The sequence below is a fragment of the Ipomoea triloba genome, chromosome 4 (genome assembly GCF_003576645.1).
Source record: "Ipomoea triloba cultivar NCNSP0323 chromosome 4, ASM357664v1".
Lineage (NCBI taxonomy): Eukaryota > Viridiplantae > Streptophyta > Magnoliopsida > Solanales > Convolvulaceae > Ipomoea > Ipomoea triloba.
The window spans coordinates 25,459,691-25,477,547 of NC_044919.1; the positions used below are offsets into that span (position 1 = coordinate 25,459,691).

The following is a 17,857-nucleotide window of genomic DNA, read 5'->3' on the forward strand; positions in this document are numbered from 1 at the left end:
TTTTTTTTTTTTTTTTTTTTGAAAAACCGTACTTAAGTAGTTAGTAGACAGTAGTTGTGTAAATTTATTCTTATTGATATTATTAAATTATTGATTATTGTTTTCTTTATTTTTTTAAAATAATTTTTAAATTAAATAGTTAAAAATAAATAGGTAAACTTATAAATCTAATTTAGAAAGAAAACATAACTTAAATAAATTCATATATAATATATAATATTTTTTATTAGTTTAAGGTTATCAATCAGGTTGAGTTTTAATTTTTATTTATGGACAGAGCTATTTAATTGAGTTTGGTTGGCCTAGTCCAAAAAATAAGTTAGCCTGCCCGCTCGTTTGACGCAAATTATGCCATGGACCCAGGTCCACCATGCAAGGTGAACCTGGCTCCAAAACGACGTCGTTTCATTATATATATATATATATATATATTAAAAAAATTACTAAACATATAGTTCTGAAATGTGTGAATGTAAATGTTTCAAATTGTGTGAATGTGGAGTTTTCAAATTGTGAATGTAGAGTTTGTGTTTTGCTGTGATGAGGAGCCGTCGTTAATTTTTTTTTTTAAATTGTAAAATGACGTCGTATTGGACCTAGGTCCACCTTGCAAGGTGGACCTGGGTCCACGACATAACTACTGCTCATTTGAGGCAAATTATATTGTGAATCAGTGTTCACAATGCCATGTAGGTCCTGGTCTAATACACAGAATTTGACTTCATAATGTATATAATTCATGTTCATAATATACACACATAAACACAATATAATGAATATGAATTTTTTGTATTATGAACATGAATTATGTGCATTATTTTAAGTGTTATGTGTTCTCAGTTATATAATACACAGAATTCATGTTCATAATGTACAGAATTCATATTCATGATATCGTGTTTATGTGTATATGTATTATGAACATTAATTATGTGTATTATGAACATAAATTCTGTACATTCTGAACATAAATTATATGTATTGAACCAGAGTCCACATTGCACTGTGGACCCTGATCCATGATATAACGATTGCTCATTTGAAACCTATTTGCACCTAACAAAACAAGAATGATCACAAAAACATTTCTACTTATATATCTTTTTATTTTAAAAAACTGAACAAACCACTTATTTCTTATTTTTTTTAATTTTCCAAATACAAAATATATGCGTTTTCATCTATAATCATAAATTTGAATATCTAGAGATTTCTACTTTACATATCTATTGCTTCTATCTCTGGCTTATTTTCTGATCTGCTCCTACCTTTCAAATACATATTCATTTGCTTCCACCTTTCACCTACCTACCTCTAACTTTTTTGCACTTGCTCTTTCTACTTATATATCACCATCATATATATATATTTTATCTATTCCTATCTACCTATACAAACATAACCTACATACTGCACTCATAGTTATACATAATACAAATTTTTTAGTTTGAATATTTATGTAATACAAATTATTTTATTTAAAATAATTTTAAAATAATTTTACTTAATTTAATTTTTATTTTAGTTATTTTTATATCTAAGAGTGAATTATATATAGTAATAGAAGAGAATAATTGTGAAAAGAAAATGATTTTTATTAACGAAATAAAATTAAATTTTAGGTGATGGGAATTTGTGAATATTTTTTAAAGTGAGTTAGAATTGTATGTCACATAAATACCAAGTAAAAAATAGATTAAAAGATATGTTATTACTATTTTCAATCTCTTCTGGCTTTCGTCCTCCTATATAATTGGTTTTGACTCAAATTTTACAAATACTATATTTGAAAACAAAAATTTTACTCTTATTTCCTTGATCTACTTATATAGTTGGATTTGGTTCAATTTCACAAAATACAATGGGTTTATTTGATATGCCTAGCTGAAAAGTTAGTTGTCAAAATTAAAAACTGAATTAATGCGTTTGGTAAAATTAATTGTTGAATTAGCTAATAAATGTAAAAAATTATAAAATTAAGATATTTAGGATTTTGATTAATAAATGGTAGATTTTGTAAATTAATAAAAAAAAAAACATTGAACTTATTTTAAAACGCTATTTAAGTAAAGTTTCAAAATAAACTATTATTTAAACTATTAGCTTCCATAGAACCTATTAGGGTTGTGCATAACCCGGTCAACCCGCCGCCCGAAACAGTGCAATCCGACCCAATCCGAATCCGAAGTCCCATATCCGATCTGCAATTCGAAATGACGTTGGTTAATGTTATTCGGGTGGGTGGGATATTTTGACATCCGATCCGCCCGATTATCCGAAATATTTTTATGTCTTCGCATCATACGTCGTCGTTTAATGTGTGTGTGTGTGTGTGTGTGTGTATATATATATGTTGAAGGAAGACTTAGTCTTCATTCGATCTGATGCGCAGTCGACCTAGGGTTTTCCTTTCCCAGTTCTTTCTCTCATCTGCTCTGAGTGTTCTCTTCGCGAATTGCGATTTCTCTCCGATTCTCTTAGAGTATGAGTTCTCTCTGAGAGTCTGAGTTCTCTCTTTTTCTCCGGTTCTCTGATTTTGTGTTCTCTGAGTCTGAGGCAGACAGTCGCCTGACTCGTCTGTCGTCTCTGATTCTCCACCTTTCCGGTGGTCGTTGAGACTTGCAGTGTTGGAAGCTAATCCGAACTGGTGATTATTGCTTAGAAGCCCTTGTTCTCCGGGGTTTTTTTTTGTGAGAAATCAAGTAATTCATAAACCCTAATTTATATAATTTGATTTATGAAATTTATTGATCTGTCTTTGATATATATTGTTATCTGTAGTGTCGTGGTGATATACTGTGACATTGTTGTGTATCATGTATGTTGGGTGGAAGTAGTCTTTAATCGCAATGGTAGTTTTATATATAATTGATTTATAAGCATGTTAGGATTGTTGGTCATGTTGGGTGATATATTGTGTTCTGTGATCAATATTTGCCTATTTGGTGATGTATGATTGTATGTTGGGTGGAAGCAGTTTTTAATCGCAACCCTAGTTTTATATATTATTGATTTATAAGCATGTTGGGATCGTTGGGTGATATATTGTGTTCTGTGATCAATATTTTCCTATTTGGTGATATTGTGATGATGTGATCTACTGATCTGTGGTGTCCCTAAACAAGTAATTTTTTTTTCTTATGTCAATGATTATAAGTTGAATAGGTGATTAATATGATTACTAGTTGTCTAACTCTATGTTTTCTATTTGTTGTTTACTTGTTTTCTTAGGCAATGGGATCCCAAATGAAATCTAAATTTGAAAAGTATTGGGGGATCCTGAAAAAATGAATTTCTTGATCTTCTTTGCCAATATCTTCAACCCAAGAGATAAACTGGAATATATGCCATACCAGTTTACCCAACTGTATGGTGAAGAGAAGGGGAATGAGTGTTTAGAAAAGGTCCAAGCTGTCATGGTAGAATTGTATGGTGACTATGCAGCTACCTCATATGTCAATTTGCATCAAAATGAACTATCTTCTCCTACTGGTAGCCAACCAGATGTGCAAACTGTCCAATCTCATACCACAATTGGTAGAGTCTAGGTTAAAAAATCAACTCAAAAGACAAAGGATGGAGGTTGGTGGAAGCAGTAAAAAAACAGAGCTTCAAGTGTATTTAAGTGAAAAAAATTGTGGATGACAGTCCTGACTTTGATATTCTTAGGTGGTGGAAGCTAAATACTGAGAGATTTCCTACACTCTCCAAAATGGCAAGGGATGTCCTAGCAGTTCCTATATCCATTGTTGCCTCCGAGAGTGTATTTAGTACTAGTGGAAGGGTATTAGATACATTTAGGAGTTCCTTAACTCCTAAAATTGCGGAAGCCCTAGTTTGTGCACAGGACTGGTACAAATTGAAGAAAATATTGATGATGTTGAAAGGCTTGAACAAGGTAACTTATATAATTATATTAATACATTATGTTTTTACATTATAAGTTTTAACTTAGATTCTTTTTTAATTTATTTCTTTTAATTTGCAGAGTTGGGAACTGGAAGGACAGAACTTGGGACTGCTGGTTCTTCCCTTGATACCATTCCTATAATATATTTTTTGCAATTTATTTCCACTTACAGTCTTTCATAGTTTCATTCCAGTATTCTTTGATATGTGAATTGTGAAATGTGATTTGGTTGAATTCTTATTTCTGATTTACTGAGGAATACTGGCTAGTGAAATTTGGAACGCTGTGGGTGGTGACTGTGGTACTGGTGAGTAGTCTGTTGGACAATGGCTTGGTAACATTTCAATTGTTGCTGCCCTTGATTCCTTTGATCCTATTCCTATCCTATCAACCATCAGGTATAACTGTATCAGATCACTTAAGATTTTAACCTTTTGCCTTGATTAATTGAATCAATAGTGCATGGGTCTTTTAGTGATCTGGACATATGATAATCTAGTGTATCATTCTCCCTTATTCTCATTTTGTTATTTCTCATTAGTATAGTCCTAATTCCAATTGTCAACGGCTATGATGATGCTTCCACCATTTGTCTGAAATGGTTTTGGGTTGGTATGTTGCTCATTAGTTTTGGGTTCTATTCCAAAATTGAAGTAGCAATTTGCCCCCAATCCTAACTTGACGTGAAAACATAGCAATCTGAGCCTTCCCTAAGTACCTTTTTCAGTACAACTGACAACTGTGAATGAGTGAATCTGTGATGGTTTTAACTTTTAACTTCCATTATCCACTATGGCTCTGTTTGGCAGAGCTTATTTAGGAGCTTATAGCTTATTTTAAGCTACTAATAAGCTATAAGCTCTATTTGGTAATGGCTCTGTTTGGCAGAGCTTATAGCTTATTTTAAGCTACTAATAAGCTATAAGCTCTCTTTGGTAATGTTCTCAAAATAAGCTAGTAGCTGAAAATAAGAGCTTATTTTGAAACGTTACTTGGGGTAGCTTTTCAAAAATAAGCTAGTAGCTTTTAAACTTTTTTCCATCTTTATCCTTATTATTTTAAATAAATGACATCATTTACGCCTCTCAATTAAAACCTTTTTGACATTTTCTTTTCATTATGTTTGGTAGGAATTTCAGTTCGACATTTGTGTTTGAACATTAATTTTTGTATGAACTAATCTTATGAATTATAAACATTTTTTTTTACTTTATATATTTTCAAATATATGTTCTTACTTTATATTTTATTTAAATATATTGATTTCATTATTTTATATTTTAATATATAAACAAACCTATTTAAATTTAAAATTATTTAAATTGTATGAAGATGTCCTTTTTAGTCTTTTTACATTTATCAACTTATCAAAAATCTAATTTTAGCAAACACTTTTAAGCATAACAGCTAGCTTAACAGCTCTTCAGATTTCAGCTTCGAGCTTATAGCTTTTCAGTTTTCAGCTACTTTTCAGTTTTCAGCTAGGTTTGCCAAACATAGCCAATGTACTCAAATAAGCTAGTAGCGTAAAATAAGAGCTTATTTTGAAACGCTACTTTAGGTAGCTTTTCAAAAATAAGCTAGTAGCTTTTTAACTTTTTCCATCTTTATTCTTATTATTTTAAATAAATGACATCCTTTACTCCTCCAAATTAAAACCCTTTTGACATTTTCTTTTTATTATGTTTGGTTGTAATTTCAGTTTGACATTTGTGTTTGAACATTAACTTTTGTATGAAATAATCTTATGAATTATAAACATTTTGTTTTACTTTATATATTTTTAAATATATGTTCTTACTTTATATTTTATTTAAATATATTGATTTTATTATTTTAATTTTAATATATAAACAAACCTATTTAAATTTAAAATTATTTAAATTGTATGAAGATGTCTTTTTAGTCTTTTTACATTTATCAGCTTATCAAAAAATTAATTTTACCAAACACTTTTAAGAATAACAGCTAGCTTAACCGCTCTTCAGATTCAGTTTCGAGCTTATAGCTTTTCAGTTTTCAGCTACTTTTCAGCTTTCAGGTACCTTTTTAGCTAGGTTTGCCAAACATAGCCTATATATTTAACTTGTGTTTTTGCATTGGACAGGAAGATGTTGAATGCTAAATTGCTGGTTGTTCACTTGTTTGATGCTTAATTCAGTTAATTGCACTGCATTTTTAGAGTTTTGGGCATTTAACTTGCAACTTTTTTTTTTTTGAATCTTGACTAGTTGACTCTTGAGTTTAAGTTTTAACTTTTAAGTAACTTGTAAGTTAACTTACTAACTTTGTAACTTGTAAGTTCATAAGTTGTAACTTGGAGAGTTAATAGCACCTGAGGTCCCCCGAGTATAGTAACATTGCCACCTATGGTCTTAAACTTTAAAATTGACCATCTATGGTCCCTCGAATTTTAAAAAGTGACAATGTAGTCTTACCGTTATTTTCCTCCGTCTGCACCATGAAAAGGAAGGGTAAATATGTACTTTTTTATTGTTCTTTAATTTATAAATGAAATATTATAACCTTTAATCCCAGAATACGTATATTCTTTCTTTCTAGTTCATCTTCTCCAACTTCAACTTCTTGTCTTCTTTTGCTACTTCTGGAAATCAACATCAAGAACCAGACATTCATAATCCATGCTCGGCAGTTGGCTGATTTGGCAATTTGCAGCAGTTGTGGAATTGGCAAATCCAGATCCGATTTGGATGAGAATAATCTGGTAATTCATCAATTTTCATATCAAACCCCATTCTAGGGTTGGACTCAGTTGTAATTCTTCCTAATGACCGCGCTTTCCGGCAGACTGGAAAACAGATTCTTCGTCCCTCTAATTTTGATCTTCTTCTTCGTGGTAGTTTTTAGCTTCTAGGGTTCAAGAATTAGAATTTCTTATTGCGGAAGGCAGGGGTTTTTAATTGTGCCTAAGGATTTTTAGTCTTTTATTTTAATTTATTTTATTGTCTGCTCAATCAAGACTTGAGATTTTTGGATTGATGCGGTTGTGAGTTTCCAGTTTCTGTTTTTGGATTTGAATCTGATTAACTGTGCTGATTATATTATTAGCTGGGGTTGATAAGCAATTAATTCTAAGAAAAAGATCTGTTTAGTTGATTTTGCTGCGATTATTGGTGTTTTGTTGTGTCTTTCTGTATTGAAGTAGCAGGTGAAGTAATGCCTTATATCTCCCTAGTAGTAGTATGGCCATAAGTCTTGGATTTTTTCTTATTGAATTACAGAGTATATTAATTGGCTTTAAATGACATATTTGCCCTTCATTCACGGTGTAGACGGAGAAAAATAACGGTAGGACTATATTTGTTCACTTTTTAAAACTTGAGGAACCATAGATGGTCAGTTTTAAAGTTTAGGATCATAGGTGGCAATGTCACTATACTCAGGGGACCTCAGGTGGCATTAATTCTAACTTGGAAGTTCGAACTTAAGTTCTTTTTTTTTTCTTTTTTTTGACATTTAGTATTTTGCTTATGCAAAATGGTAAGTTTTGGCTTGTAGCCTTGTAATTTGTATCTTGAAGCATGTAGATTACAAAATATGTACAAGTTTTATGTTAAGTTTATTGTTTTTTTTTTTTTTTTTTTTGCGAACCCGAAGTCAACCGAAATCCAATTACAAATCAACCGAACTGTCCGAAATCCGAAATGCTAATATCCAAAAGATTACCTGTGTAAAANTTTTTTTTTTTTTTTTTTTTTTTTTTTTTTTTTTTTTTTTGCGAACCCGAAGTCAACCGAAATCCAATTACAAATCAACCGAACTGTCCGAAATCCGAAATGCTAATATCCAAAAGATTACCTGTGTAAAAAAAACGGATAGAAATTAAAATTGACAATCTGAAAACCGAATGGGTGGTAGGTTCGAATATCCGAACCGCGGGAACCCGCACAGGCTAGAACCTATAAGCTACTCCATATATATTTTATTCAAATAAATATATTTAAAAATATTTTGATCAGATCTGGATTTATTCTGGAAACCTAGAAGGACTCCAGAAGAGCACTGCGGTAATCTCGCCAATCCGCTCCTTCTATACACCTCTCGCCTCTTGCGGTAAGTTTTCTTTGTATTAGTTTCCTCTGGTTTGTGGAATATTCTCAAAGTTTAATGCGGATATGGGAGTAGGAGATTTGAGCTTGAGTGGAATGCAAATTGTCTATGAAAATCTGTGATATTTAAAATGGATTTTGCTTTGATTTGAGAGTACGAGAGTCAAATTGTGAGAGTTTCTTAATTTGAAAGTATCAAGTATGAGTTGCTGTGATTTCACTTTTACTACACTCTGTGTCCTCTATAAGTCTATACTTAATACTCCAGTTTTCTAATGAGTTTAATCTTGTAGTGTTTAGCTATAAGTAAACAGCTCTAACAAATAGACCATTAACCATTATATGGGATGAATTTACTTCTATTTTTTGTTTTTGTTCTCTATTATAGCGATTGGTGAAAAAATTTTGGTAGCATTTTCGCAAGTTTGCTGCGATTTAATTAGGGTGTGTTTGGTTGGGGGTTTAGGCATAAGGTATGGGTATGAAAGTGATTGTTAGTGTTTGGTTGATAGGTTTTGTGAATGCTACTATGGGTTTGGAATACCACTATCAATGGCAAAACCCATACCCTTATTAAATAAGGGTTTCATCTCCCTTCATCATTTCTTCCCCAACTATTAATAATCATTCCCATTCCACCCAACTACCAAACATGCTAAATACTTTCACCAAAACCCATTACCCTTACTAAGTATTTGATACCCATTCCGATTCCGATTCCCATGTGCGAACCAAACGCACCCTTAGTTCATTTGAAAAACTGTAGACTTTCAGAATGGTTTGGAAGTATGTTTTAATTTTTTGCTTTAATTTTTGTTTTAATTTGCTTTAGACTATTCTCAATTAAGTATGGCATATTGGCATTGCTCAGTTCTAATTTGTTCCAAGTGTAGATTTTGAGTTTATTGATATAAAATTACAGCTTATCAAGCATTGTCTACTCACTGTAACCATACACAAAATCACATCAAGTATAGATTATGAATTATATAGTATACATAATTCTTAATTATATTAATTCAAGCATATCAAGTACGGAGTATGAGTTTTTGTGATTTTTGCAGAATTGTCTATTCATTGCTTTTGCTTTAATTTGTCTATGCATTGCTTGAGATTTTCACCATAAAATTTTATAAGTAGATCATATCCTATGTTCTGCTACAAGGATATTGTTGTTGATGATTGAAGGTCAATTATAAAATCTCTTTTCTAAAAGTTGCATAAAGCATGTCTTTTCAAGGAGGTATCACCCATTAGGGGTGAGCAAAATGTCCCGATAACCGCTAACCGATAAAAAAATTGGTTATCGATTGGTTACGGTTATTACTTTAAATAAAATTTTGATTTTTCGATTTTTCGGTTAATATACTGGGAGTCGATTATCGTTATCGACCGATAACCAACGTATAATATTATATAAATATATATTAATATATCTAAATTATAATATTACAGATTTGTTATTTGTAACCATTAAATCCAGCCCATTCAGCCCTTAGCCAGTTAGCCCAGACCAGTAGCCCACTACTCCTTTATCCTAAAATCTTAATGAGTAATGACCTAATACCTAAATATCGCAATTCACAATTCAGATTTGAGATTTCAGTCTTCAGACAATCAGACATCCTCACCTCACGGCTCACTCCACTCGTTTTCTCCGTTCTCGTGAATCTCGTTTTCTCCGTTCTCGTGAATCTCGTCTTCTCCGTTCTCGTGACGGTACCTCGACTTCCATTTTTGCAGTCTCTACGATTCTACGCTTCACGCCAACTCCGGTGACCCCTTTCCGGCTTCTGCCCAGTCGGCCGAGTGTCCGACAGTCCAGGACTGTTGTTAATTTGTAATCTGTTTGTGAGTTGTAAGTTTGGTCTTTCATCTTTGGACTTTGGGCATTTATTTTTCTTTATGACTTTGGTTAGTTTGGTGATTGGAATAATTGGCAGTAATTCAGTAAACACTTTACCTTATGTATCAATGTATGCAGTATTGCAGTATATTTAATCTTTGATTTTGAGTATTGGAGTTTATCGCAAGTCTAAAACCCTAGCTGAGCATCAAATTGTATATTTTCCTATCTCTCATTCTATATATAAAGAGCATCTGTGCATGGTGTTTTCTCCTCTCATGGCCTGACCTATTAAAGTTGAGAAGGGTTGCTTTCATTTGTTTACAGGCTGAAGGTACCATGGCAGGAGTGATTATGAAATTTTTTATCACATCCTTGTTTATGTGGGTAGTTCCTGTTGGAATTTTATATGGTTTTAACCATAACTTGTTTCCTGGTAAGTTTCCTTCATTTAAGTTTCGCTGATTCATTCAATCTTTTAGTTAACATGTTTATAGATTCTTAAACCTTTCATTCATTATGCTTTTTGCATAAGTTGGAACTTTGCATAGTTTTAATTGTGATCTTTTACTTTGTTACTAAAGCTAAGAATTGTACATAGTTTTGGTGAAATTGTTAAAAATCATAGGGAAGAATATATTTTCATGCCTGTATAGCAATAGGCTTTGAGAATTTACACCACTTACTACTGCATTTATTCTAAAGGAATCTAAAGCCTTTTCAGAAATACAGGGTAATTTTTGGTACCTTTTAGAAGATGGGAACATAGATCGAGTTGTGAATTGTGAGTGGTGGCCTAGTTGCTCTATTGCTATAATATATGCCTGTGTAATTTAGTGATTACCTGAGCAAGTAATAATTTGCTTTTTCCCCTTTTCTATCTGGTTGGACTTATTACTAGTATTATAATTAACTCAAGCAACATTCACATTCAGTTTTTTAATTTAGTGCGCGGAACATAAGTTATAGCTTTGGAATACTTTTTAGCTTTGTTTTGATACAGTGAGTATAATTGATTATTGCTGCATCAACTGAGTATATTTCATGTGGAACAGGTTTGAGTGACTTGTCTCCTTACTCCATGACACTATTGAGCGGGTTTCTTGCTGTCATTTCTGTCAATGTAGTTATAGTATTTTACATTTGTATGGCAATGAGAGAGCCCTCAGATAAGCACGAGCCAGATCCTAAATTCCTTGCGGATGCCAAGGCTAGTGTAAGGCAGGACAGGCAAGGTGAGACCGAGAATTCATCAGCAGCAGGGCGCACAAAAGAAGAATAGGTAACTGAATAAAAAATTCAAAATCTACTAATACTTTCAGATTCTGGAAGAGCTGAATTTGAAGCACTGATAAATGGCTTTTTAGAACACTTTTACTTCCTTTTTTTTATTTTCCAACAACCTGAGTGCTTTTCTAATACGAGTACAAGATTCTTGTCCAATACCTTTTTTGCTACACAACATTGTTAAATGTTGAATACTTTGTTTGTGCTTATTATTGTTAATTAATGTTAATCACATAAAAAACTTACCTTGCATTGAATGCTGTTATTATATGGAGTACAGGTGATATTAATTCTCGAAGATGTTACTAATCAATCACAAAAAGTCGGCCTTAGCATTAAATGATGTGCTATATGGTTTCTGTTCAATGCATATCATCATAAACTTCCCTTTCTGTTTGATACTTAATAATTATATAAATCTCTCTCTGAACGGGGATAGCTATGCCATGTTTAATTGCTCCAATTGACATTAGGAACGAAGTCGCCTAGGATGGCTCACAAGCACACCGCAATGTTGGCTCAAGTTCTTCTTTTCTGCTTATTGATTTCCGAGGCATTTGCGTTACAAACTTGTTCGTCTTGGAACGACACCTGCTTGCAGGACTGTATTTTTCAACGTGCTGATTTTAGCTTTTCTGATATGGACCATATGTTTGAAGAATGCCGGGAAGAGAATCCACAATGCTTAATAGAGAAACCTTGTGGAGCCTCTGCCGGTGCTCCGAACAAACAGGGTTAAGATAATCCTTCCTTTTCAGTAGTATATTTGTGCTTCTCAGGATGTGGATTGCTTGTGAAATGTAAATATGATGCTTGATGTACGTTTATTATTATCCATAAAATAAATAAGACGCTATTATTCTATAGTTTAAGTGCTAACTTTAATCTTCATCGTAAGGCATTCAGAATGGTTCTCTCATTATCTCTCTATTTTGTGGGTCCCACTATTCATTCTTCCCTTTTAATCTCCCCTCCTATTTAGCAACTTCATTATTAGTGAGGTTAGGTTTTTTTTTTAAAAATTTTTTGTGAGCCCCAACATTCATCTCATCCTTTACTATTTCACTCAATCTTAAAATTCTCTCTATTAGTTTTAAAATTTCTTAAAATTTGTTGTGGACCCGTAATTTAACTATCTTATTTTAATTATTTTATTTATTTATTTTAAATTTATAACTAAAATAAAAATTAATTAATTAAAATATAAATACCTACATTTGATTGAAATGGTAATTATAAATTTAAAATTAAATTATCAATTGCTTAAAAATTAAACTACAATCTTGTTAACAAAAAATTAAAGTGCATAAATAAAACAATCAAAAAATAAAATAAAAGATCAATTGGATATATTTTTTTGGGGTTTTTACATAGGAAAAATTGACTAGAGATTTTTAACAAATGGGAAGATTGATTTTTTTCTTACAAATTAAATTTTTTGTGGAGCTTGCCTTATGAACAAAGTGATGTGCAATTTGTGTGTAGAGGAACTCTGTGCCCAACATGGCGCGTTAGGCGTATCTGCGTATTTACATATTTTTTTTTAAAAAAAAGATCTTTTGTTAAATTTGTGCGTTTTTTTTCCTGCTTTTTTGTCTCTTCATCCTCTCTCTCCTAATTGACATATCGAAAATCACACAAATTAATACTATTCGAGATGTTTCTCCTACAAAAATCATGTTTTGCACGATAAAAATTTAACCAAAAGCCTCTCTCATTAGCCAAAAATCAATAATCAGTTATTTCCTTTCTGCAAAAAAACTTCACAAAATGCACAAATAATAATGCTCTAATAACCGTTCTCCCATTTTTCTTCCATTTTTTGGTGGGTCCTACTCTTTCTCGCTCTTAGATTCATAATTTACCTTAGGAGTTGTCGGGATTTAATTAGGAGAAAAGAAAAATTCTTCCCAAATGGACCAAATTTGGATGAGAGTGTAATTTATGCAAACATTGGCGCCATTTCTGTGTTGTGTACCAGAAGCTACTCAAGCCTTCTGGTATGAGTAGGGGCCCTCTCCCTTTGTCACCATAATCCTCATCCAACGAACACAAATCACTTAAACCTTAAATCCAACGTCTCTACACTCTTCTAGAAGTCTCCGTTTCCTCAACCTTCTTCTCTCCCTCTATAAACCTCCCCACCTCGCTCCGGCTCCGATCAACCCAAGTTTCATTCCCATAACATTTGTAGAAATTCTAAGAATTCAAAAGAGAGAGAGAGAGAGAGAGATAATGGCGTCATCCGCCGCGACTCATGTGCAACTCCCATTTTCCCATCGCAAAATCAGTCACAAAACTTCAGTTTTCGGGCAGAGGATCAGTTTCGCGTCGCCGAAGAGACGCTACCACAATAATCACAGGGCGGTGCGGGTGGTGAACGAGAAGGTGGTGGGCATAGACTTGGGGACGACCAACTCGGCTGTGGCGGCGATGGAGGGAGGGAAGCCGACGATCGTGACGAACGCGGAAGGGCAGCGGACCACGCCGTCGGTGGTGGCGTATACTAAGAACGGGGACCGCCTCGTTGGCCAGATTGCGAAGCGCCAGGCTGTGGTGAACCCGGAGAACACCTTCTTCTCCGTCAAGAGGTTCGTTGGTAGGAAGATGTCGGAGGTTGATGAAGAGTCCAAGCAAGTCTCGTACAGAGTGGTGAAAGATGATAATGGGAATGTCAAGCTTGAATGCCCCGCCATTGGAAAACAATTCGCCCCTGAAGAAATCTCTGCTCAGGTAAACCATAGTATTCTTAGAAGATTTCATCCCCATTTTAAGTCCTAGCTTTATACTATAATTTCTGATTTTCTGGTGAATGATTATACACTAATAAGGTTTTTAGCTTAGTTAGTTTCACTGTGATTTTCTGGCTTGTTTGATCACTATTAGTTGTTTTCTTGGTTAAACAACCAATATAAGTGTTTTGTTAATTAGCTTTTTGTAATAGTTGATTGCTCCAGAAAAAAGGCTAAAATTCAAAAAGCTGTTCAAATAATTGTTTCCTATTACTTTTTTTGAGAAAGTCATTTTGCATATAATAAGCTATTAACTAATAGCTAATTTATCAAACATCTTTCTACAAACAGTCAATACTATCAACTAATCAAACCCTCTAACCCAATCAACTAATCAAACCCTCTAACCCAATCAAGTAACAATTATCTTATTTACCAAACACTCCCATTATTTTCTTTATCAATATAGTGTGGACTCTTTGTGGGTGCATGACATTGGTCCTTTTATTTGGGACTACTACAAACCAATAACACATTATAGATATGTATATTGTCAATTGAATCCATAATAGAATTATAATGATATTTTGGTTTTGCTATAATGAAATTAATGTGTGAAAGATAACGTTTATTGTCAAATGATGTTTCAGCCTTATAATGAAATTATGATGAGTAAAAAATGAAGCTAAAAAACATAACCCATACAATAAAATAAATTTCAAATGAACTTGAAGTGTAATTAAAATGATAATTTAGTGGTACTATAATGAAAATAAGTGTCTCATGCAATAAGCGTATATTTTCAAATGACTTGAAGTCTAATTAAAATGATAGCGTTACTCTAATAGAATTAGTGTATTTAGAAAATGAAACTAAAAAACAAAGCTCATATAATAAGTATATTAGTCAAATGAAATTTAAGTGTAATTAGTATAATACAATATCGTTTTACTTAATGGTCCTAGCTGTTACATGGACCATAGTCCACACTAAAATTGTCATTTTCAGCTGAGTAACTGCTATGATTTGGTATGAAATTAATGGTATTTTCATTTTCTTGATTACAGGTTTTGAGAAAACTTGTTGATGATGCCTCAAAGTTTTTGAATGATAAGGTGACTAAAGCAGTGATTACAGTGCCAGCATACTTCAATGACTCCCAGAGAACTGCAACAAAAGATGCTGGTCGCATCGCTGGACTAGAGGTGCTACGCATCATAAACGAACCTACTGCTGCTTCATTGGCTTATGGATTTGAAAAGAAAAACAACGAAACAATTCTAGTTTTTGACCTGGGAGGTGGTACCTTCGATGTGTCAGGTATGCCTGCCTTTTCAGTGTGCTATCTCATATGTGCATAGCCATGGCCCATGGTTGTAGATGATAGGCTATCTGCATACTGTTAGAAATCAAATAATCTAACCATACAGAATAGTTTATGAGAAACCTGACGTCGTAATAGCGGAAGCGGAAGCAGTGTTGATCTCCAGCTACTTATTTCTTCATAATATAATGCTATGAATTTTTTTAGCTTGTTTGAAAGATCACTTTGTAATCTTGTATGTAATTCAATTTCTTATATGCAGTTCTCGAGGTTGGTGATGGAGTATTTGAGGTGCTTTCTACCTCAGGTGATACACATTTAGGTGGTGATGATTTTGACAAGGTACAATGAGTTTTTATCTACATACATTTAGTTTTTCTCTGGTATGTGCATGTTTTTGGGTTTTTGGTTTTGACAAAGTTTCTGAATATTATTGATTTATGCCTGGATGGATACTCAACAGAGGATTGTAGATTGGCTTGCTGATGACTTCAGGAAACAAGAAGGAATAGATCTTCTAAGAGACAAACAGGCTCTGCAACGCCTCACTGAAACTGCAGAGAAGGCAAAGATAGAACTATCTTCTCTCACACAAACCAATATTAGGTACATACAATATTCTGTTTTTTCGTTGTTAAGTAAATGTATCCCTCCCCTTTCCTCCTCCCTCTCTGTCAAAACAATAATAAGATTTCCGTAATCATTTTGGAATGCTGAAGTTGTGTTTGTTTTACAGTTTACCGTTTATAACTGCCACTACGGATGGTCCAAAACATATTGATACCACACTTACACGGGCAAAGTTTGAGGAATTATGTTCAGATTTATTAGACAGGTGTGGAGTCATTTTTGGTTCAAACCCTAAACTTAATAAGTTCAGTTCTTGTTCAGATTATAACTTAATGTTTGTCGGTACTTGCTTTCTTGATAAATGACTAAGATTGGAATCTCGATTTTAGGCTGAAAACACCTGTTGAAACTGCCTTAAGAGATGCAAAGCTATCATTTAATGACCTAGATGAAGTGATTCTTGTTGGTGGATCTACACGAATCCCTGCCGTACAAAACCTTGTCCGGAAATTGACCAGTAAAGAACCTAATGTTACAGTTAATCCCGATGAAGTAGTTGCTCTTGGAGCTGCTGTACAGGTTGGCTTCCACCCCAATCTTCTTGTCACTCTCTCTTGCTTTCACATCTAGGGATTTCCATATGCAGTGCATTATTTCTTTGGCTGTGTTTAAAGCTAGCTTTAGCATTTTTATAACATTCATTCTGTTTGTTTTGCATCGATTGTTTACATGAAACTTCAGGCGGGTGTTTTGGCTGGTGATGTGAGCGATATTGTGCTGTTGGATGTGACTCCTTTATCGCTTGGCCTGGAGACTTTGGGTGGCGTTATGACGAAAATCATCCCAAGGAATACCACTCTACCTACATCCAAGTCTGAGGTTTTCTCAACTGCAGCAGATGGGCAAACGAGTGTCGAAATTAATGTGCTGCAAGGCGAAAGAGAATTCGTGAAAGACAACAAATCCCTGGGGAGCTTCCGCCTCGATGGAATTCCACCAGCTCCGCGTGGCGTTCCACAGATTGAAGTGAAATTCGACATTGATGCTAATGGCATCCTCTCCGTCACTGCTGTCGATAAAGGAACTGGAAAGAAACAGGACATTACAATAACCGGTGCAAGCACCTTACCCAAAGATGAGGTGCGTGTTTACTTCAATTCTGTGGTTTCTATCTATCAATAAAACAATATATAGAAGCTGTCTTCTATTTGCTACTTGTCTCGTTTGTTTAACGAAGAAAGTAGTGTGTATTTGGGGGTATTTTTATACATGCATCAGAATAACTTTAACAATTTTCCTTAACCAAAAACTTTCAGGTGGAAAGAATGGTTGAAGAAGCAGAGAAGTTTGCCAAAGAGGACAAGGAGAAAAGGGAGGCCATTGATACCAAGAACCAGGCAGAATCTGTTGTGTACCAGACTGAAAAACAGTTGAAGGAGTTGGGAGACAAGGTCCCTGCTGATGTTAAAAGCAAGGTGGAGGCTAAGCTGAAAGAGCTGCAGGATGCGATTTCTGGCGGTTCAACCCAAACGATAAAAGACGCCATGGCGGCACTGAACCAAGAAGTGATGCAACTAGGCCAGTCTATCTATAGCCAACCAGGCGCTGGAACACCTACACCAGATGATGTTAAGCCAGGCGGGGAGTCAAGTTCATCAGGTAAAACCGATGGAGATGGAGACGGAGACGGAGAAGTCATTGATGCAGATTTTAGTGAAAGCAAGTGATGGATGAGATCAACAAGGGTCTTCTGCATATGTATATATAGGTTACCTAGTTTGGAGTTTGGGGATGAAACTTTAATTTTTTCCAGATGAGACATGGATAGGGATTGTACATGAATAGGTTAATGAGATACAGTGCAATGTAAGTCTATTTAGTTAATGCAAGGAAATTTCTATTATGTACACAAGCAAGGATTGTCAATTAAAACATATTGGGGAAAAATGAGATACCTAGGAACTCACTCACTCACTCATGCTCTAAAGTCCAAGGAGGCGCATACAAGCTTTAAGGATGTTTCCTCTTCTCTTCACTGATCTTCTCTGCAGATTTTCGTCGTTTTCAGCAATGCAACCTGCAGACTGATGATGAATCCTGCAATAATATCCTCCAGAC

General features: G+C 33.9%; 2 protein-coding genes across 2 annotated transcripts; both read left to right on the plus strand.

The window, feature by feature from the left end:
* Window positions 1-6,485: 6,485 nt before the first annotated feature.
* LOC116015046 lies at window positions 6,486-11,992 on the plus strand. The gene is made up of 4 exons (XM_031255033.1): window positions 6,486-6,635; window positions 10,154-10,262; window positions 10,882-11,108; window positions 11,587-11,992. The coding sequence occupies exons 2-3, from the start codon at window positions 10,166-10,168 to the stop codon at window positions 11,106-11,108; spliced, it is 324 nt and encodes a 107-aa protein (XP_031110893.1). The 5' UTR covers window positions 6,486-6,635; window positions 10,154-10,165; the 3' UTR covers window positions 11,587-11,992.
* Window positions 11,993-13,174: 1,182 nt separating this feature from the next.
* Window positions 13,175-17,648, plus strand: LOC116015045 (stromal 70 kDa heat shock-related protein, chloroplastic-like). The gene is made up of 8 exons (XM_031255032.1): window positions 13,175-13,846; window positions 14,913-15,165; window positions 15,432-15,511; window positions 15,633-15,775; window positions 15,906-16,004; window positions 16,129-16,318; window positions 16,481-16,879; window positions 17,056-17,648. Exons 1-8 carry the CDS (start codon window positions 13,349-13,351, stop codon window positions 17,464-17,466), a joined length of 2,073 nt encoding a protein of 690 aa, XP_031110892.1. The 5' UTR covers window positions 13,175-13,348; the 3' UTR covers window positions 17,467-17,648.
* The last annotated feature ends 209 nt before the right edge of the window (window positions 17,649-17,857 follow it).